The sequence below is a fragment of the Lacerta agilis genome, chromosome 9 (genome assembly GCF_009819535.1).
Source record: "Lacerta agilis isolate rLacAgi1 chromosome 9, rLacAgi1.pri, whole genome shotgun sequence".
Classification (NCBI taxonomy): domain Eukaryota; kingdom Metazoa; phylum Chordata; class Lepidosauria; order Squamata; family Lacertidae; genus Lacerta; species Lacerta agilis.
Window position 1 is genome coordinate 33622167 of NC_046320.1, and position 21977 is coordinate 33644143.

Here is a 21977-nt window from a genome sequence, read left to right on the forward strand (position 1 = left end):
ACCCCCTGCCAAATAACTGAGAGAAGCTGCTGGGGACTGAAGGCAGGGAGAAAAAGACTTATTCTCAGTACTTTTTCTAAAAAAAAAATAATGTTTAGCGGTACTCTCATTTTGACTCAATTAAATCACCATTTTATAGTTCAAATCAGGGGAAATAAATACAGTAAATGGACAAAAGCACAAAGATTCACAAAATGTTTAGGGGTATGCATACCCCTGCATACCCCCAGAAAAAAGGACTGCTTATACTTTTTCCCCATCCCACCCCCAATCAGCAGGATTCCTTCGCTGGATCAAAAGTTTTCTGTGGACATAAGGAACCTGTCTGTCAACAGAAGGCAAAGTCTAGATCCAAGTAGTGGTGTGTATTCTTGATGTATATGGATTACTTCAGTATTCATTACTCTCTTTTGTTTGGAACTCCTGTTTGTATCTACTGAAACTCAGTAGTTTCTGTTTTCCAGTTTCCAGTTTTTCTTCAAGAAGTATTTTTTTAACTCAACTAACCCTTTATTACCAGTTACTTCCATGACCTTTTTTTAAAGAAGGCTTTTTAATCCCTCTCATGTTTCTGTACCTCACTGAAGTAACACGTCTGCATGCTTTGCAGTTTCCACCCCAACACTCCAATAAAGTGCTGTGCTCTGCTACTTCATTTCCCTGCTGCTTACTGACTACCCATACTCTCCACATGTCTACCATACTTTGTGCAACAAGTTATATGTACCCTGTTTCTCCTAAAATAAGACATAGCCATAAAATAAGCCATAGCAGGATTTCTATGCATTTACGAAATATAAGCCGTTCCCCAAAAATAAGCCATAACCTGAAAATAAGCCATAGTGGCGTGGTACCTCCCATTAAAACAGCCTGGAGAGGCGTGGCTATGCAGCGTACCGATGCGACACGGTTAAAATAAGACATCCCCTGAAAATAAGCCATACTGTGTTTTTTTGAGCAAAAAAATATATAAGACGGTGTCTTATTTTAGGAGAAACACGGTAGAGTTGGAAAATATAACTTCTAACCATGCAGGCTGTAGTCTAGCTCATAGAGGCAAGTGGGGCGGGGAGCCAGGGCTCCAAGTTCGCACCAAGTTATTGAGGGCACCTGGGAAGAGGTGGGGGCTGGACACAGCGCCTCCCGACACCAGCTCACTGCCTTCACCCACCGCACTGAAGCAGCGCCACGCCCGGAGTCTCCGCCTCTTCCCTGCCGGAGGAGCCACCCTCCAGCCACTGCCCCTCTCCTCCAGCCCCACAAAGCTGCCGACAGCGCTGTAAAAAGGTGAAACCGGGGGGGGGGGGGCCGCTGGAGGGATCTTTGAAGGGGGGCAACAGAGGGATCTTTGAACCATGGTGCCGGATATCCTTAAGACGGCCCTGGCTGTAGTCCTAACCACAGTTACACTGAAATGTGTTCCATTAGAACAGGAGTGAGGAACTAGATTCCCCCACAAGCAAACTTTGAGCAGTGGTCAGTACTAGCCACCTATCAATCACCTGTTATCATGACATCAGGTGACAGACAGCTGTCCAAGTTTAAAGGGGGTCACTGTAACTGCTGATCAGTGGTTACAGCTACCTCCTTTGTCAGTGTGCTGGGAAAACGCTTTCAAAGGGGCTTGCTGAAAATACTGATCACCAGCCATGCCCCTCACCAACTTGCTCTGCACACTCAACTGGAATGTGCCCTTGGCTTTTGCTTGTCAGAACAGAATGGTAGTAATAAAGGTGTGAGGGGTCCAGAAACCTCTGACTCTTGGATGGCTGGAGCAGGGCATACTGTGCGAAGGTAAAAGTCACATCCATTGCTCTGCCTAATTTGGCACCTGGCCTCATCCACTTTGCCTCAAGCTCCAACCACCACTGGCATGGAGGTCTCATAAGGTTGCCCAAAAGGAAATGTGGTCCTCACTTTTGCTACCAGTGATTGAAATTAGTGCAACTACATGGAGATTTCTGAGTGCCAGGTTGGCAACCACAATTTTAAAACCTCTGCCTTACTCCATAGTTAAAACCATTTCCATTTCCACTGTGTGTCTTTCTGCTTCTTGCATACTTGAACTAGTGAAATGTTGTAAGGGCAAACTACAGTTAAGCAATGTAGTTAAGATCACAGAATTGTAGAATTGTGGCATTGAAAGGGACCCCACAGGTCATCTAGTTCAACCCCCTGGCAAATAGACATTCCATTGTGGCAACCGCAATCTAGATTCAAGGTGCCATTTGGCACCTAGCTTACATACCTGAGTTTCTAACACTGACTGCTACAGGGGAAGTGATGGTGCTAAACAGTGGCCGCATAACAAACATTCCAAAATCAGATTCTTAAAAGCCTGGCATATTTGGATTCTGTGGAACTCAAACACTTGAGTTCCTCCTGAATGCTTGCAGCAGTCTAAAACAAGTTCATTAATCCATGTAGCTGCACACACAAGTGCCTGTCCATCACATATTCTAATTAGTTTTTGTTAAGCTTGACAGTTGCAGCAATCTCCTCCCTTGGAGAAACTGCCGAGGTATGGAAAAGGGCTGGAAGGGAAAGATGAATACTGTACATGGGTTACAATAAATTGCTCAGTTTTCACAGCAAAAATTCCCTTTCCCCCTAATTTCACTCCACTCTTAGCACAACTTGAAGTGAACCACACATGCAAAATCAAGAAATAGTTCTTATATTGTGCATTTGAAGCACTTCACATACATTCTGATCACCATCCTGCATTGTTGGTTAGTATTATCTCAAGATTACAGATGTCGGTGAAGTGGAGGAGAGATCTCCACTCCACATACTTGTCTAAAGTCATTGAGGCAATGGCAAGGCATTATTAGAACTGAGGAATGTCCTGGCTCATAGCTCAGTTTAGGAGAGTCTATTACAGTCCAGCACCAATACAGTAACAGGCTGAATTTGAGGTGACTGGAGTGAGAGGGGAGAATACAAAGCAGCTGCAGGAACATGTGTAATTCTGATTAGAAAGAAGGGCATCCTGCAAAGTGGGTACTGCCCTTCCCCCAGTCTGCTGTGCCGTCCTCTCCCACACATGCTATGTATTTGTTTTCTGCCTTTATACTACACCAAGAAGATTAGTCACTTGTGCTTTCTTTGCATTTAATTTTTGTTTTTGTTATATGCAATGCCAAAATGTAGCTCCGAGGGCTACAAAATAAAAATATAGGACTGGTATAGTGAGACAGGGACTTCTCAACCCAGGAGTGGGGAACCTTTTTGGTTCCACAGGCCAGATCCTTATCAGGACTGCTTTCATGGGCTTCATTGGACAGGTCGGTGGTCCACTCACCTGCCAATCACATGGCACCATTATGATGTCAAATGATTGACAGGTGGGAGGTGTGCCCACTCCTCGAAATCCCATGTGCAGGGTTTCCAAACAATGGACAGGGATATGGCTATTGGGTGCTTGAAAACCTGAAGCAGTTTCAAAACCCTTTTGCTGTTTGCAAAGGGCTTTCAGGCAGCTCCGGTGCTCCTATTTGGACCTCCCCCATGAAGTCACTTGTGTAAGTGGTCATCACAATCCATAATCTCTCAAACCATTACATATCTGCAAATTGAGGACAGGAATACTATCTTCTTCCCACAGAAACTAGACTTTATTGCCAGGAGGCATAGTTCCCAACAGTTGGAATGTTCATAGACATTTCTTCTCAAATCGGCTTAGCCAGTCAACACCAGAGGCTTCACCACCACAAAATATAGATAATGCATTGAGAATGGCCCATAACTCAGTAGTAGATAACATGCTTTGCATTCAGGAGATCCCAGGTTTAACCCCTGAAATATCCAAAAAGAGCTGGGAAAGACTACTGCCTAAAAAACAACTGTCAGTCAGTATCCACTATACTGAGCTAGATGAAGCATTGAACGGATTCAATAAAGGTACCGTATATACTTGCGCATAAGCCGACTTTTTCAGCCCATTTTTTGGGCTGAAAAAGTCGCCCTCGGCTTATGCGCAAGTGAGGCGGGCGGTGGGGAAGGAAAAGCAGAGAGAAAGAGCTTCTCTCCGCTTTCCTTGGGTAGGAAAAGCAGAGAGAAAGAGTTTCTCTCCGCTTCCCTCCCCCCCCCCACCAGGAAATGCGCAGGATGCAGATCTGAGAGCGTCTTCTCCGATCCCTCAGGATCCCATCCCCTGCGTTTGCAGCTGTCTGCGAGGTCCTAGCGCCTCCAGACACAAGCTAGAAGGGTAAAGACGCCTCTGCCTCCACTCACCAGCAGAAAGGCACAGAATGGAGGATCGGAGAAGCACTGCACAATGCTTCCCCCTCTGTCAGTTGGGGGGGGGGGGAGAGAAGTGGAGAGAAGCTCTTTCCTGCAAAAGGCACAGGACAGGATCAGAGAAGCTGGGGGCATTGGCTTGCCAAGGGTTAAAAAGGATTGAGTGGGATTCCTAGAGAGGTCAGGAAATACCAAGCCCACCTACAAAAGGAGGAGGGGGCCTTTGTCTCTCTCTTCTGCATGTGCTGCATCCCTGGCGCCTCCTGAATCCAGTGAGTCTCTGCTCATCTTGCAAAGGGTCCATTGGGGAGAAGAGGGGGTCCCTGGGATGAAGGGGAGGGTGCAGGGAGGACCCCCAAGTCAAGGAACAGAGGCTCTTGCCCCCCTCCTCTCTGCAAAGCCCAGGAGGAGGCAAGGTCACAGGGGCTCTGCAACTCTTATCTTCCTTTGGATCCATTCACAGCTTGGCTGTTTGGGAAGGGAGGGTTCTTTGGGGAGGGAAGAAAAGGGCCTGAAAATAAACCCCCTCACACTCAGGAATCAGTCCCATTTATTGATAGAGGTTGTAGGGGGATGGAAATATTGGACATAAAATACACCAAAGAAATAAAAAGGAAAGCCTAACTGTTGGAAGAGGGGAGGGGGCAAATAAAAGAAAGCGCTTATTCCTGTGGTGCAGAGTCAAGCCTATGGAACTCCTTGCCCCTGTTTTTCTTTGAAATAAATATTCAAAAACATTTAATCTACTGATGTCTCAATTAATGTAATTTTATTTATTTTTAGTTTTGAAATTTACCAGTAGTTGCTGCATTTCCCACCCTCGGCTTATGCGCAAGTCAATAAGTTTTCCCAGTTTTTTGTGGTCAAATTAGGTGCCTCGGCTTATATTTGCGTCGGCTTATACTCGCGTATATACGGTAGCTTCCTATGTCTGTGAAGTACTATGAACAATCCAAATATGCCATAAAATGCTAAATAATACTAATAAATTGTGCTGCCCTGTTTAAGGGAGGATGGTTATTTTAGATAATGTTGGCCTAATAATGTATTTAAGTAATGTATATATAGCATGTTTGGGGGCACGGGGGCGCTGTGGGTTAAACCACAGAGCCTAGGGCTTGCTGATCAGAAGGTCGGCGGTTCGAATCCCCGCGACAGGGTGAGCTCCCGTTGCTCGGTCCCAGCTCCTGCCCACCTAGCAGTTTGAATGCACATCAAAGTGCAAGTAGATAAATAGGTACCGCTCCAGCGGGAAGGTAAACGGCGTTTCCGTGCGCTGCTCTGGTTCACCAGAAGTGGCTTAGTCATGCTGGCCACATGACCCGGAAGCTGTAACGCGGGATGAGCGCCGCAACCCCAGAGTCGGACATGACTGGACCTAATGGTCAGGGGTCCCTTTACCTTTATATAGCATGTTTGAGTTGCCATATATACTGTAACAGATATGCACTGCAATGCAGACCATTCCTACATTTCCACAGTGTTCAGAGTAGCACTGGTTGCTGAGGGCCAGTGACCTGACAAATTCAAAGAAGGCAGCTTTAAACTAGATGAATGGACAAATCTGAACTGCCAGAGTATATACTAAGCACCACTTGATTGCAAAGGATAGCAGAGTCACAAGTCTGAGCCCAGGATTAACTTTATGGATCCATTTTTAATACTCTTATTCCACCTTCCTTTTTCCAATAAATACTTATTTAAACATCAGTGTACCGTATTTACTCGAGTCTAATGCCCCATCAAATCTAATGCGCACCCCAATTTTCAGAACCTTGAAACCAAAAAAGTATTTGTTGTTGAATGTAAATGTGCCATCAAATCTAATGTGCACCTTAATTTTCCAAATTTTGGCCAAAAAAGGTTTGCATTAGATTCGAGCAAATACAGTAATTAAAAGTTACAATGCAGATGTCAGTACAACTCATAAACCAATAAGCTTCATAACAGAGGTTATCAAAATACTGCCCTACCATCTGCTCAAACAATTCAATGAGAATTCTATGAGACATGTTCCCCAGATGTACATTCTCCCTACAGAGAAACAACACTTATGAGTCAGATAATAGCGCTAGAAAATCCCAGACCCCTAAGTGTTTGATTCTGCTGCCAGATATTGAAATAGCTTTCCTGACCTAACTAATGAAGTTCTCAAAGCAACTTCCACACATAGCACTTGTTCCACATCAACTTGAAGTGAAAGAAACTTTTAGAATCACAGTTCCACAAGTTTTATGCAACATTTGTCTGCTTTGTAATACACTATTGTCGTCTATGACTATCACTTTTTAAAATATTTCTAGACCTGAAATATTTTGCAAATGCCAACAACTAAAAAATAACTTAGAATATAAAAGTTCCAAACAAAAAAATATGGTATACTTATAAACACATTATACAGTACTGGAGATACAATGTGTTTTTTCCCATAGGAATCAATGCCAAGCTCTCGAATAACAATACAGAGGTTTTAACAGAACACTGTTCAGTCGAGAACTGCACTTTTAATACAAGAATATATTTAAAAATAAATCTATATTATAGCATGTTCACAATTGCTGAAATACATAGTGATCACTGGCTAGCAATTTAACAGAGCAAACATATCTTTAGTTTCCTTGAATACCCTATTGCAACAAATGAATTCCTCTTTCAATGGAATTCTGACTTCAAAGCTCATTATGAAATCCAGTGAATTAATGATTCCCAGTAGATATGTGGCTTCCTAGAGAAATGCTCGGAGAATTACATCTACATAATGAAGGGGTTGATATAAACTACATAATGAAACCCCTTTTTTGAGGGCTTGATATAAACTGCTTAGTCTCATCAACAGACAAAAACATAGCTCAACATGCCTAAAAAAATTATGCTATTTACCTCCATTCATTTTATACAGAGGTAATCACAAAGCTAAAATCACTGCCTATTAAGATTCAGCTAGGAACATTCTCTATTAAGACTGATAGCCAAGTACTGCAGTGCTTCACTGACTTTTAGACGGCAGTGTCTTCTAACATATTTTTTTCATCTGTTCATTTCCTTTGCTTTTTCTCTCATGCTGCTGCTTGATTCCTTGCTTACTAGCATTCTGTGGCCCAGGGCTGCTGCATTCATGCATCCTAAGAGTCTACCCCCATGGCTACTTCAGCCTTTATGACTTTGTTTCTATGCATACATTTTTACTATATCTCAATATCTTGTCATACTGTGCATATGTTCTTCCCCAAATTTTCTACTCAGCTCTTTCAATGCAACTCTTCCCATCACTCCCAATTACTCCTAGATGCTTTGTTGTAATTTACTTCCAGGTAGTAGCAGCAGACATTTCTGAAGCAATTTTAATTGCCTTCTGCCAATACAAAATCTTTACATTCAATCCTTTCTAATATTGCTTCATATCAAATATTGCTCCATAATGCCCACTTGGTCATTTACACACCTTATCACTCATTGTTTATGCGCAGCATTAGTAATGAGTGACTTGCCTGTGTGAGCAAGGCACTACATCAGAGCAATCTATATGGGGACCTCCAGATGTTGTGGAATGAAACTCTCATTAGCTCCACTCAGAATGACCCATAGGCAGAGATGATGGGAGCTGTAGTCTACAACATCTACAAGGCATCAAGCTGACTATCCCTGCACTACATTACCTGTATTACACAGCACATGTAAAATTTTCATTGAGCTTTTAATGTCACCTTACGTCAACTCAAAGCAGTATTTTCAGTAGAGGGGGTTTCCAAATTCATCTAAAAGTCATTAAGCGACGGAAAGTCAATATGCTTTGGACTAAGACCATGGAAAACCAAGTTCAGATCTCTACTCTGCCACAAAGCTCACTAAGTGACCCTGGGCCAGTCACAGACTCTAAACCTAACATGCCTCACACAGAGTTGTTGCAAGAATAGAATGAATGGGACTTCCGGCGGCGACGCCATTCCGGGTGGTCGTGGGCTGCTTCAGCTGCGAAGCGCCCAGTCCATCCCGGGGGTTGGAGCCCCGCTACCGCAAAGCGGGGCTCCGATGGGGTGCGGGAAGAGCGTCCCGCACCCTGGGCTCCCCGGCTGTGCCCGTTGTGGCTCCGAACCCTTCCCTCGCTTCCCCTGTAAAGGGGGAATGGGGGTGAAGGGACTACGGAGCCGGGCTATAGGGGACATGCCCCAACCGGGATGTAAATGCGGCGACAAATCCCGAAATGAGCGTTGAAGTTCTACCTGTGATGCATGGATTTGAAGAACCCGGTGGTTGTGAGTACTTGATTGGACTAGTTATTATGCTTTTTAGATGACCCGGGGGAAGGAGAAAGGCAGCCTGCCTCCCTCCCTTCGGATGAAAGAAGCTAACCAGTTTGAGTGACTGCTGCTACAGAATTGGTTACAAAGTATCTGAACTTTGATGAGTGAGACTGTTACAATTTCCCTTTGGGGAGTAAATCTGTGAAAGATATCTCCGTTTGAAGTGTCGGTCTTTGCACTCTGGCTTCAAGAAAAATGGCGATGAAAAGTTTAAACCGAGGTGAAAAACAACTCTCACAAAAGGAAGAACATAGAGACAGGAACTGTAATTTGACACTCACTCCCTCCCCCTCTTCCACTATGTTGAACTTTGTCTTCGAGCTTGTTTTGAACTCTGGATTAACGGATGAACAAAGGCTCACTGAGCTGAGATTGGAACTTCTTTATCGGAAAGTGAAAGTCTTGTGTGGGGATTTGAAAAGAAATTTACTACCCACAGAGGAGGCTTTTAAAAATTTTGACACTTTGGAAGGAAACCTTGGCAAGGAGCTGAGAGGGTTGCTTGAAGGATGGAGAGAAATGATAGGGCGACTCCGGGAAAAGGATTCGTTTTTTGGGGGTGGCAGCCCCAAGACGATGATAAGATTTGTTATATCCAGACCCCGAGGTGTGAGCTCGGGGGCAAGGGACAAAGAATTAAGATATTTACAAGAAGAAGAAGAAGAATGGTTTAAAGAAACGGAGCAGCCGAAAGAAGATGAGTTGGATACCCTGAAGCTCGTTGCAAGGAGCGTTCTGAACTGTGCCTGGATCTGTGGTTATTTGGGAAAAGACGGTAATTGGGAATCTGGCTCTGGTGTCACTAGGAGAAAGACAATGGATAGAGGGGGAGTGGGGTGAAGTATTAAGTAAAATTTAAAATGGTTTGTTATGGTATTCTGAAATCGGAGGGTGAAGACCGTTAGTTCTATTTAGCTTTTTTGTTTTTAAATAAGAAAGGAGATATTTGAAGTTTTATGTTACTAGCAGCAGGTTAAAGGATAGAGGAGTAAGTATAGAATTTGATAAGAATAATTCATGAAGATTTATGATGATGTATTATTATGATGGTGTATTATTAGTAAAACTAGTATAAGATGAAATATAGACTAAGTTGAGTAAGATGTTTGCTGTATTTTATATATATAACTGTGTTTAACTTTTAGAAGAAGTGGTTAAAAAATAGATCAAGGATATAAAACCGAAGGTGAAAAGGCAGGGGAAGTCAATGGTCAAGATTTAGAAATAGAATTTTTTTTTTTTTTAGGAAAGATTTAAATAAGAAAACTTGGCAATGTTTGTATTTGTTTTATGAGTGTATTTGATTTGTTTTGTATTTGTATAAATGTAGGTGTGGGTGTGGGTATATGTTGTTATAAGAAAAAACGTCAATAAATTCTTATTAAAAAAAAAAAAGAATAGAATGAATGGTGGGAAGAATCATACAGGTTGCCCTTAATTATTTGAAGGAAGGATAAGATAAAAATAATAAAGACATGATGACCAACCAAGTATTGTACATGGACATCAAACAACCAGTTATGAATCAAAATCTGTACACCTGCATTTGTCACAACATTCTCCAGAATATTATTCCCCCATGATGTCAGGGTAGTGGAGGGGATGTCTATTCTTCTCACTCAATGTCCTGTCAAAATATGGTCTATTCAATCAATTATCATTTATCCATAAATGATATGCAATGAATCTCCTTTTCAAAACACTTCTCTCTATATATGCAAAGCCTGCATATTGTGTTAAGATCTATGTCTCTCCATAGGATAATTATGATAGACTAAACCTTTGACAGAGTACTTGCAGTTGACATTAACAGTTCAGACACATCTCCAGAGTTGGGCTAATTTTATATAAATAGAAGAGGGAAAGAAGAAAACAAGCAGCTTAGAAAAAGTAGGAACACACACATTTTTACTATTACCAATAATTATTTGTGAAAAACATTCCTCTATTGGCTAATGTGAACTGTTTCTGCTTTGTGCTATTTAAATTCCTTTTAAAACCATTATCATATTCCTTTGAAATTTAAACAGAAATAAAAGATTTGGCAGACAAATTACACTCAGGTCAGCTATGCCTTCATCCCTATAAAAGTGATTTCTCTTGGTGCAATTTACATAAGTAGATGAGCACCACCACTTGCCTGTATGCTACTGATGTTACTCAAGTTACTATTCCTCTCCAGAACTCCAGTGGTACAGAGAATAAACTCAGCTGCTACAGAAACACTTTCACAGAAGCTTCCGGTTTACACTCACACTGATGTAAAAAATGGCTATTGAAGACCTATGGTGAACAAGGTTCTCCAAATTGTGGAGATAGCCAGTGTCTGTGCACTGTCTACATGCTAATTAATTAAAAGGTTCTAATAACATTGAAAGTGCCACTTTGCAACTACCAAGGGAAGAGGGAGCATAAATGTAAGAGGTACTGCTGTGCATTTTATGGGAAATAGAACTTGAGTACTCCATGAGCAAAGGAACAAAGTACATGGTACCTAACCCCCTTCACTTTACAATAAGCTCTGCCCCAAAATTCCATCCTTCAAGCAAACCTTAAAGATACAGTCTTAACAGAAAGATTGGGATGCTGTGTTTTTTAAGTTATGAAATTTAATCTGTATTAATCACTGCTTTAAGGCTGCAACTCTATGCATACTTACCTATAAGAAGTCCCACTGAACTCAGCGAGACTTACTTTTAAGTAAGCATGCCTAAGTTTGTGCCTTTAATTGCTGTTTTTTATTACATACTGTCTTATTGTGTTATAATGCAAGAACATTATTATTTTAGCATTTTAAACCACTTTGGGAAGTGTTTGACTCAAAGGCTATATAGGATTTCACCAAATAAATAAAATGTGGTCTCACTAAAGAAAGAGCATGTGTGTAACACATTTCCTTCCCCATTCACAGCAGGTACATTTTTGGATGTCAGTCCCTAATGAGCAATATGCACACCTCAAGCAGAATGCCTTTCATTCCCACCCCCCTTTCATATTTAACTGATGAGGCAACCAATTATCTAAAGATAGCACAAGGTCAACTCTAGCTGATGCAGTCCAAAACATGCTGCATATATAAATGTAGAAATTCCAAGCTTCTGAATCCTACACATTGAACCTACTTAAGCATAACCATTTTCACAACTATAAATTCAAAACCAAGCACTAGATAGCTACAAAATAACATTAACTGACTTCAAATAGCTTTACCATTAGCTCCTCAAAATTAATTACTGACTAAGCAAAGCAGTAATATTGTCCAAACGCAGAAAAGTTGCAAGAGTAAAGGGATACGTTTTGCACACAAGGATTAAACTCAGATCAGATGCTGAACACAATCTCGGAATGACTTTTCTACACTATCCAAGTTACCGGTAACTGCCAGACCCACTATACAGGAATGGAAAAACAGGTTCTGTTGTATAGAAACTTCTTTCCACCTATCTTCTCAACAATAATACACACAGATAAAAGAATTGTATGCAGTACAAGGAAGCTTAAATAAATAACCTGGCAAAATAACAGGCAAAATTTGTTTGAGCATCTGACTGGTGTGTCTTCCAAGACTAAATAAATGGTACACATTCTGGCACTCTACCATGTTACAGTCTTTGATCGAACAGACCCCTAGGTGTAAGCAAAATGTACTTCCACCTGCAAAGGGGATCTCCAATTTCTACTGGGAAATAAGTAACATGAAACGTTTCTTTAGGTAAAGGAATGCCAACAACTTTGTGTATACTTTTAAAAGAACCTAACAGAGAGGCACATGGTATGTGCACTTTTGTTTGCTTTTTTCAATTGAGTACTGAGGCTCATGTACAGTGATACCTCAGGTTACAGACATTTCAGGTTACAGACTCCGCTAACCCAGAAATAGTTCCTCAGGTTAAGAACTTTGCTTCAGGATGAGAACAGAAATTGCGCGCCGGTGGTGCAGTGGCAGCGGGAGGCCCCAATAGCTAAAGTGATACCTCAGGTTAAGAACAGTTTCAGGTTAAGAACGGACCTCCAGAACGAATTAAGTTCTTAACCCGAGGTACCACTGTACTTCATTATCTCTGGGTTGATTTACCCCTCATTCCTTTTTCTTTCTTTCACTTTTGTTGCTATTTTTTCTTAAGAGATAGTTGTGGACTAGAGTGGTTGAGATGGTGGGGGATATGTTTATTACTAATACTGGATATTAATGCAATGAAAATCACAACCAAAAACAGTCTTGATGGGAACTCCTGTGAAGAAAACCATAATACTAGCAGAACAATTTTCTGCAACCTCATTCACTTGAAAATATTTGTTGAAATTTAATACAATGTAACAGCAAGAAAGTAAAAATGAATTGTAAAAGTTCAGTGAGATCTTCAGGTAACTGAAAACAGGAAGTGTTGGGCAACTTTTAAGTACAATGCTCAAAACACTTTATCCATCAGCATAGTTAGTCATGCAAGTTTACCAACAATTATCTTCACCTTCTTTTCCTACGTTGGTTGATTTGTATCTATTTAAGTTCTCTTGTTGTCAGCACTTCCGGTAAATGAACTGTTTCAAAATCACCACAACAGGACACAGATAGCCAACTCAAACCACAAAGTATGATTGTATACAACTGTTAAAATACCATGAGCAGCTAATAACTGAGAGCAGTCTTTTGAGGTCCTCTCCATTTTCTAACTAGGGACCATGCCACTAAAAACCTTATTGCCATTCAAAGCTTAAAAGTTGTTTGTCCAAACATTTTAATACATAAGATTTCATGGTGTACACCACAAAGAGTCAAATGCTTTATCAAAAGCACATTTTATTTCAGTACTCACGTGTGACACACTTTTATGCATGCTTAAAAACTGAGATACGCACACACACCCCGCAAACTGAAATTCTTCCATGTTTTTCCTGCTGAAAAGGCTGAAGTTAGCAGGTGCGCTGGAATAGGTGGAACAAAGGGGTCAGTGTTCCAAAACCCTGAGAACTACTCATGGCTTGAACATTTGTGTCAATTAAGAGTTTCTTGCATGAAAGGATTTTAATTCTGCAAGCTCAAAAGCCTATGTCATAACATAACCAGCTCGCAAAATTGTATCTAGAGAGTAATTGCTGCCTTCTTAATTCTACCAGCTCAACATAGTAAGAGAGATCTTGACAACTTTACGAGCAAGAACCAACCTACAGTAAACACAGCATGCCAAACACATGCCAAAAAACAGTTTCCTCAGGGCACATTCTCCCCTTTCCCTTTGTGATGTACCGGTAATGTCATCACATATGTATTTCCAAATTCCTTCCACCTAATAATGTGGAGCAGAGACAGCAATATGAAAAACATTACATAATTACTTTGAGAACTTTACCAAAGGCTTCTCCGCATTTGAACATTATTTAGCTTTTAATGCATTTTTATCTCATTCGCATTAGACCAGAGTAGTCCACATTCACACAAAACTGAATTTGATTTCCTGTTCATACCAGCAGGCATTCCCTTTTATGTTTGCCCCTGCCTTCTAATTTGTTGGTTCTATTGTGTTGATTACCTACAGGGCTTGTGCACAGACAACTGCATGGACCTTATTTAAAACATCCCCACCAAGGAAGTATGCAAAAGCACAGTCAAGCAACTGTAAATTCTCAGCACACACACATTTGCAGTTTCCTGATTTTGTGCAAATTTGAGGGATCAAAATATATGCTAGCTACTGTGTACAGTAGTGCACTGAAAGCAGTTATGAGAAGGGACAGGAAAAAAATGAGAGCATTGGACAAGTACTGGGCACAGAAAGGGCAGCAGCAGAAAGTGATGACTGATCCACCCACACTGAAACAAATAATCTGTGACTCTATGTGGAACACTCTAGAGCCCAATTTTCCCCATCTTATTACAGTGGATGCTCGGGTTGCGAACATGATCTGTGCAGGGAGGCATATTCACAACCCGCACGTGTGGGTTGCAATTTGGTGCTTCTGCGCATACGCGAGCACCGAAACCCAGAAGTAACCCGTTCCAGTACTTCCGGGTTCGGCACGGTGCACAACCCGAAAACATGCAACCTGCAGCGTCTGTAACCTGAGGCATGACTGTATATTATCCCATTACTGGGTAAACAGGGGGAAACATTAAGATTGGTGTTGTTTGGGGGTAAAATAATATGGACCACACATGTTAAATGGGAATATAAACAACTACAAATATACAACTCTGTGTGTGCAAGCCACAATTTTAATTACTTTGGAGCTGTTAGATCAAAGATTGAGGTTGAATCCTGACAAGACAGAAATACTGTTCTTGGAGGACAGGAGGTGGGCTGCTGTGGAGGACTCCCTGGTCCTGAATGGGGTAATTGTGCCCCTGAATGACCAGGTGTGCAGCCTGGGAGTCATTTTGGACTCACAGCTGCCCATGGAGGCGCAGGTTAATTCTGTGTCCAGGGCAGCTGTCTACCAGCTCCATCCGGTACGCAGGCCGAGACCCTACCTGCCTGCAGACTGTCTTGCCAGAGTGGTGCATGCTCTAGTTATCTCCCGCTTGGACTACTGCAATGCACTCTACATGGGGCTACCTTTGAAGGTGACTCGGAAACTGCAATTTAACCAGAATGCGGCAGCTAGACTAGTGGCTGGGAGTGGCTGCTGAGACCATATAACACTGGTCTTGAGAGATCTGCATTGGCTCCCAGTACGTTTCTGCATGTGAGAGTGCATTGTATCCATAGTGGACTAGATCATGTCTGAAATTTCCAAGATATATTCAGGGTTAAAATGTGAATTATAAATTGTTAAAATACACACATACACATTAGGGGGAAATACACCTATGGGGGAATGAAAAGATACATATAGTGGATATATCTTCCACATGTTTTGCCTTCATCATTAATATTTTATATGCCACATCCTGCTCACAATCCTGGCCTGACATCTTGTTAGTCATGCTGCAGTGGCACTAAGGTTAGGAGCCCCTTATCCCCATTAATTTCAGGACTGACAATTTAGCCATATTTAAACACTGAGACTGTTCAGTTTGTACCAACCAGTGATAGAAGGCAAAATATAAATCTGGTTGAAAGGTTTGTCTATAAAACCAGTATGAAATGAACGGTAAACCATCTCAACTTAAGTAAACCCAAGAACTTAGTTGGCTGCCTTAAAGATGCACTGAATGAAATAGTCTTACAGTGCAATCTTATGCATGTCAATTTATGAAACTTAATCCAGGTAAGTGTACATAGACTGTAGCATTAGAGGCACCTACTGAGACAGTGCAAGATTGAAAAGAAATAACTGAAATAACTCTGTAGTTATGTAAGAGAAAGTTTATTATTGAAATAGCAACTGAAATCACAATAAGGGCAAAGTATCATCCTTTATTCAATTGGTAAAATCCAAAACAAAATGTCCATTTGCTAGCCTTAAAATGTTTCCAGTGTTGCCAACCAAGTTCCCTTCAGTCTGAATTTTTCTTTTAAACTAATATAAAAGGCCAACTGGGGCCTTACTACCTTTTAAAAGCTACCTTTTAAAGCATGTTGCCACAGTGTTTTCAGTCTGCAGATACTTAATGGTTACAGTGCTAATGCAGTCCTGGTGTTCTGGATTTAGCATTCTGCACCATTTATGTTGGCCCTATCTTGACACTAAAGCAATTTTTTTTACTGTGTCACTTCTTTCCTTTAATATATATATATATATATATATATATATGGCAGCAAGACAATAAAATAAAGTTCACTTTATTTGGCACAGAACACATTTACCCTAGCCTAATGGACCACTAGATGATGCTGAAATCCAGCCAGTTTTCTTGCTGCTGACCAACAGTTTTCATTTCCTATCATTCCAATATGCAGGTCAGAGGCCCATTAATAAAAATGCAGCTTTTCCTGGGCCTTACTACACACAACCAGAACCCCCCAGGGAACTGTGTAAATATAGTCACAGTTAAAAGGTCAAGCAAGGACATAAGAACATACCACTAAAGCAAGATAGTAAAAACCAGTAACAACATCAATTAAAAAAGAAAACAACTAAGATATGGTTTGACTCACATCCAAACCATAAACACCAGGTGCATGTATGTATGTGTATATATGTGTGTGTATGTATGTATGTATGTAGGTATGCATGTGTGTGTGCGTGTGTGTGTCCATGTACTCCCATTGTTCTAGGTGCATTTTGTGACAGCAAATTTCATTAGCACGAGCAGAATGAAGGAAAGGAGGACCTTTTTCTGCCTCCCCACTTTCAGCTACTCTCTGAAGACCCTCTTAAGAATATTAGGGGGGTGGGCAGGGAAAGACTAGTCCATGTGAAAAATGAACATAATATTTTAGCTGCAGTTCATTCATTTTCAGCTCTATATTCTTGCTATTAAAAAAGTGTGCTTAGACATTTCGTTGTTGCGCTCATAACCTAGGTTTGAGGTGCCATTTAGCTCCTAGCTTTCATATCAGAGTTTCTGACACTGCCTACTGCAATTTGTTAATGGTAAGAGTTTAAGGGTGAGTAGTCTCAAAATCAATTAATTGGATTTGTGCACAATTTAAAACTTTAACCTAAAAAGGACCCAAGAATTGCCCAACAACCATGGAAATGGATGGCAATACACGGCAATACAGACCCCTTAGAAAGCAAGACAGATGGCACTAACTCTAACAAGCAAACTAACACCATAAAGCATTAGCTATTGAGACAAGGCTAGAGAGAGGGATCAGGTTTGGTTTAAAAAAAAAAAAGCTTATTTTTCTTTTAACAATTGGCACTAATAACCCATACAGTCACTGTTCCAAATCAGACAGAATCTGTTTGCAGCTTAGCACAACCTTAAAAGGGTTATCCTATCAAAATGTACTCTATGAGCCTCATCTTTCAATTCAGATCCTGTTTACCAAGGGCTAATAATCTGACAAAGAAACCAAGCCAATTCCTGACATTCCACAAAACCAGGCCAGAAATGAAATGTACAGATGGATAAAAAAGAAACACATCACATTGCTGGAGAAGCTCATTGCATTTTTGAGCAACATACATCTGCCAGAAGTACCACAAAGCATTGTGGATTAATAAAAATATGGCAAAAACAGTAAGGAAAGAAAGCATATGAAATAAATGATTTCTTCTTTCAAGTTAGGATGTGAAGCATCCTAAACAACAAGCTTTTGTGCATGACATTATAAAATATGCCCCAAAAAAGTATTTTATCTAAATGTTCTCTTCCGAGGGAGAATCACTGGCATACTTTACAATGGGTATCTTAAGTACCACATGCAAAGGAGACTACAGCTTATTGCACCATTATCTCATAGCAATCACAAGCCAATACACCAAATGATATATCTCAGTTCCTTTACAGCAGAGCTCAAAACCCTTACCACAATAAACAAATCTTAAAGCCACTACGCCCTAACATTTTAATAAGTGCTGCACTTAGCTTGTTCATTAAAGGTTGTTTTGTTTCTGTTTTTTAGCATAGCTATTCAGAAAGCAATGTTGTGGAAATCCAATATCCAAACTGGGAGGGGTGAGATTTTAAACCACACTACCCCGCCCCCCGCCCCCAGATTAGGTATGAAGCTATCAACCTACTGAAATGAATGCTCAAGTCAAACTTAGCAGCAGAGAAGGGTGAAAGACTAAATTAAGCATCCATCTTAATACTAGCACCCATCTAAGGGGTTACAATGCTGGTGGAGATAGGGGGAGGGGAGCCTAGTGATAGTGTTGTGAATGAATGAGAGAAGCTTTTCTTCCCGTAAGTAGAAAAGGGATTAGAGATATCTGAAAACAGCAGATTAGCTGATGTATCTCTCTGTGTAGACAAGAGGAGGAATCTAAAGTAACTCAGTTGTTTGGAGGAGAAGGAGGGGGGCGTTTGGGGAAAACATACACACTTTTCTAAGAGCCAGAGAATGCCATCCAATTGCAACTACGTTGACCAGGCTGGCGGGCGGGGTGTGTGTGTGTGTGTGTTTTTGTGTGTGACGATACCCACCCGTCACCCTTACAATCACTTAACATCACAGCTCTGTTGACATAGGCGGCTATGATTTTTTTTTAATAAAGGACACGGAGTGAACTCGCCGCCGCCCGCGATTGTGCCAACAGAGATATTATATATGCATTATATCTCATTTATGGGGCATTGGGAAGTCATACTAAATGTGTAGGCCGAGCTGGCGTGGGGAAACGCAGGGGAAGAGAGGGGCTGTTTATGGCTGGGCTCTCCTCTGGACCACAGACAGATAAATTACCCCCAAATGAGATACATGGCGAGGGTGGGGGGGGGAGAGAGAGAGAGAGAGAGAGAGGATTGCAAGACCAGCAAGAGGAGATTGAGGTGGGTTTCGAGGGAAAGCTGCCTGAGCCATGGCTCGGGGGTGGAGAAATACCTGGGGGCTCCTGTCGGCCGGGTTTTTCATGACCGCCTGGCGGAAGTTGTTATCCACGTAGGACGCCATCTCGCCCCCTTTTCTGCTCCGGGCCGAACGAGGCGCCCCGGCCCCTCCGCTCGCCTCCTGCCGCTCACCAGCGCCTATTCCTGGCCCCGAGGCGAGGCGGGCTTCTCAGAGCCCCCAGCGGCTGGTGCCAAGAGAGAGGAGGGAGCGAGAGGCGGCTCCCGCTGGCCGCCCGTCACTCACTCGGGCCGCCGCTCTTTCCTCCTCGGCGGCGGCGGCGACCAGCCCCTCGGCCTCAGCAGCGCCGCCGCCCGGTCGGGGCCTGTTGCCGGCAGCAGCGACTCCCAGCTCCGCCTCTGCCGGGCTGCCCGGCACTGTTGTCGGCGTCCTCGCCGCTGCCGCGGCCGTCGTCTTCGCCCTGCTTCTCCCGCCTCAGCCGCCGCCGCATCCCCTCAGGCGGCGGGGCGGGAAAGGGGCCGCCGCGTCCTGGCCGGGCTCGGGCTCCGTCTCCGGCCTGGGAAGGGGGAGCCGGAGGGAGGGAGGGAGGGAAGGGGCGGCGGAGCTGTGCCTGAGGGGAAGCAGCAGGAGGAGGAGGAGTGTTGTTGTCGGGCAGGCCGAGGCTCACGGCGGGAGCGGCCTCCAGCGCTCGCTCGCGCTTTGTGCTGCTGCAACCATGGTGAGGAGACGGAAGGAGGGAGCAGCGCCCGGCCACACCGGCAGCGGCGGCGGCGGCGGAGGCGAAGACGAGGAGGAGGAGGAGGAGCCGCTCCGCTTCAGGTTCCCGCCCCTCGAGCCCTGCTGGTGTCCTCAGCCGCAATGCAATGCAAAGCGCCGCCGCCGCCGCCGCTGCTCTCCTCGCAGCGGGGTTCAGGCCGCGCTGCCACAAAAGACTCCGGAATGCCTCGCTCCCTCCGAGAGCCGCGCTTCTTCTTATCCCTCTTCCTCGCCTTGTTGTGGTGTTTTGTTTTTTCTTCGCGCCCTGCCTAGTAGTAGCCCGCTATCATGGGCAGGCTTGCAGGCACGAACTTCGCGGGAGGAAAACTCAAAAGCTCTAGCTTGGGGAAGTTTTCGGCAATAAGAAACCGCTTTCCAGCTTCATTCCGCGCGGACTGGCAATGGGCCGCTTCACCCGTCACTAGCACGCGCTGGAAGAGGCGAACCCTTGCGAATGGGTTTCTGAAGAGGTTCTCTAGTTTCTGGCATCAGCGCGAGCCACTTGAGAGCTGCTTTGCAGCCTGCGGTAACCCCATTCCGTTGCGATGTGTTGCAAAGGTGTGTTGAGAGTGGTCTACTGGTCGGAGAGAAGGGGTGTGTGTGTGTGTGTGTGTGTGTGTGTGTGTGTGTGTGTGTGTGTATGTATCAGAATGCCAATAACGAAGCAGGAGGAAACCTGCGGGATGAGGGCCACCCACAAGGTTCCTGGATCGACGAATGTTTCGCCACCCTGCATCAGCGTTCAGGGGCAGTATCCTCCCACCTCTTTTAGCTGCACAACAACACTGGGAGGCAAGGCTGAGAGAGAGGGATTGGCACAGGGCCATCCTCTGACTACCCAGTGAACTTCTTTTGAACCTAGGACCTAATCCAGCAGTCTAAAATCCTGTACTGGCTCTCTCAAGTGTTCACACAGTGGTAGAGAAAAAACAACAGCAAATGGGACTTATTGTGCCTCTTGCAAGATTTGCCACATGCCTCTCTAAATTCGCATAAATAATTTCTGCACCAGCATTGGATACTTTGAGGCAAGGGTCACCCATATGGTGCCTCTGAGTGCACGTGCTTTTCCTGGTTCACCTAGGGTGCCATCCCACCTGAAAGAAGTGTTCTACTGTAGCCAGTTAAAGAGTTCATTATGTGCTCTTGGTTATGGTGTGTGTTCTGTGACCATGGCAGTTTCTCCAGTTTGCGCAAAGAGGTTGGCCAACTGTGGGAAATCTGCTGCTGGCATGAACATTGGCTCTGTCTTTAGTTGAACTGGTTGCACTAGATCTTACAGCCAGGTAATGGGGAGTTCCCATGTGAAAACAGTCTCAGGAATATATATGTTTACAAACAATGAGCTGGAAGGGACCTTGGAGGTGCAACTCTCTGTCCAACTCTTAGCTCAATGCAAAGTCTGCCATGCAAGATGCAATTATAACATCCCTGACCAATGGTCATCCAGTCTCTACTTAAATACCAACAGCAAGAGAGAGCCCACCACCTCTTGACAGTGGAATAGCACACTTGCCATTGGGAAGCTTCCCCTGCTGCCCTGCAATTTCCACTGTTACGTCTCATGACGCCTAATAGTGCAAGAGAGAGCAAAGTCTGCTCCATGTTCTGCATCATAGTGCTTCAGATATTTGAAGACCACTGTGTCCTTAATCTTCTCCAGGATAAACATACTCAGCTCTTACAACTCTTTGTCACAGGACTTTGTTTTTAGACACATGCTGGTCACTTCCGTCTGTACACATAGCCTTCTTAAAATGTGACCAGAACTGAGCACATGACTTCAGATGTGGTATGACCAGCACACAATAGAGAAGAAATACTACTACCCATGATTGGGACACTGCTTTTGATTGTGCAGTCTACTCTTTGTTTATTTCTTTTTTTAACAAGAGAGAGAGAAACACCTGTCACACTACTAGCTCATGTTCAGCTTGTGATCCACTAAGACACCTAGATCCTTTTCACATGGATAGACCGACTATCTAAAATAAAATGTAGGAGATCGTTCTTCCTGTATGATGTCTTCATGCATGATTTTCCTCATGCCTCCCTAATTCTATAGTGATCCATGACATCAAGAGTCCAAATGACCACCTCCTCCTGAGCTAACCATTGTTCTTCAGACACTGAGATGAGGCCTATCCTTGGCTGCTTTTGTATAGTTTATACCAGCAGAAACCCAGCTTATAGCTTATTAGCATTTACCTCCTGAAACTTAGTTCTGCAAATTCCTTTATTATGCCTCAACATCTGTACAAGTTCCTAAATGTGCAAATAAGGCATATGCTCTCTTTTGTTTTGGCAAAACTATTTTGGCTGCCCTACATCAATTGCA

General features: G+C 43.2%; 1 protein-coding gene across 6 annotated transcripts in view; it reads right to left on the reverse strand.

Moving 5' to 3' along the window:
- RAPGEF2 (Rap guanine nucleotide exchange factor 2) overlaps positions 1-19118 on the reverse strand; it is a 155706-nt gene extending 136588 nt beyond the window's left edge. For 5 of the 6 annotated variants that reach the window (XM_033161134.1, XM_033161132.1, XM_033161135.1 and 2 more), the window contains exon 1: positions 18920-19118. In XM_033161134.1, the coding sequence (XP_033017025.1) occupies positions 18920-18988 (69 nt within the window). In that variant the 5' untranslated portion in view covers positions 18989-19118. The remainder of the gene's footprint in view (positions 1-18919) is intronic. The other variant, XM_033161136.1, reaches the window with a different exon arrangement.
- Between the last annotated feature and the right edge of the window lie 2859 nt (positions 19119-21977).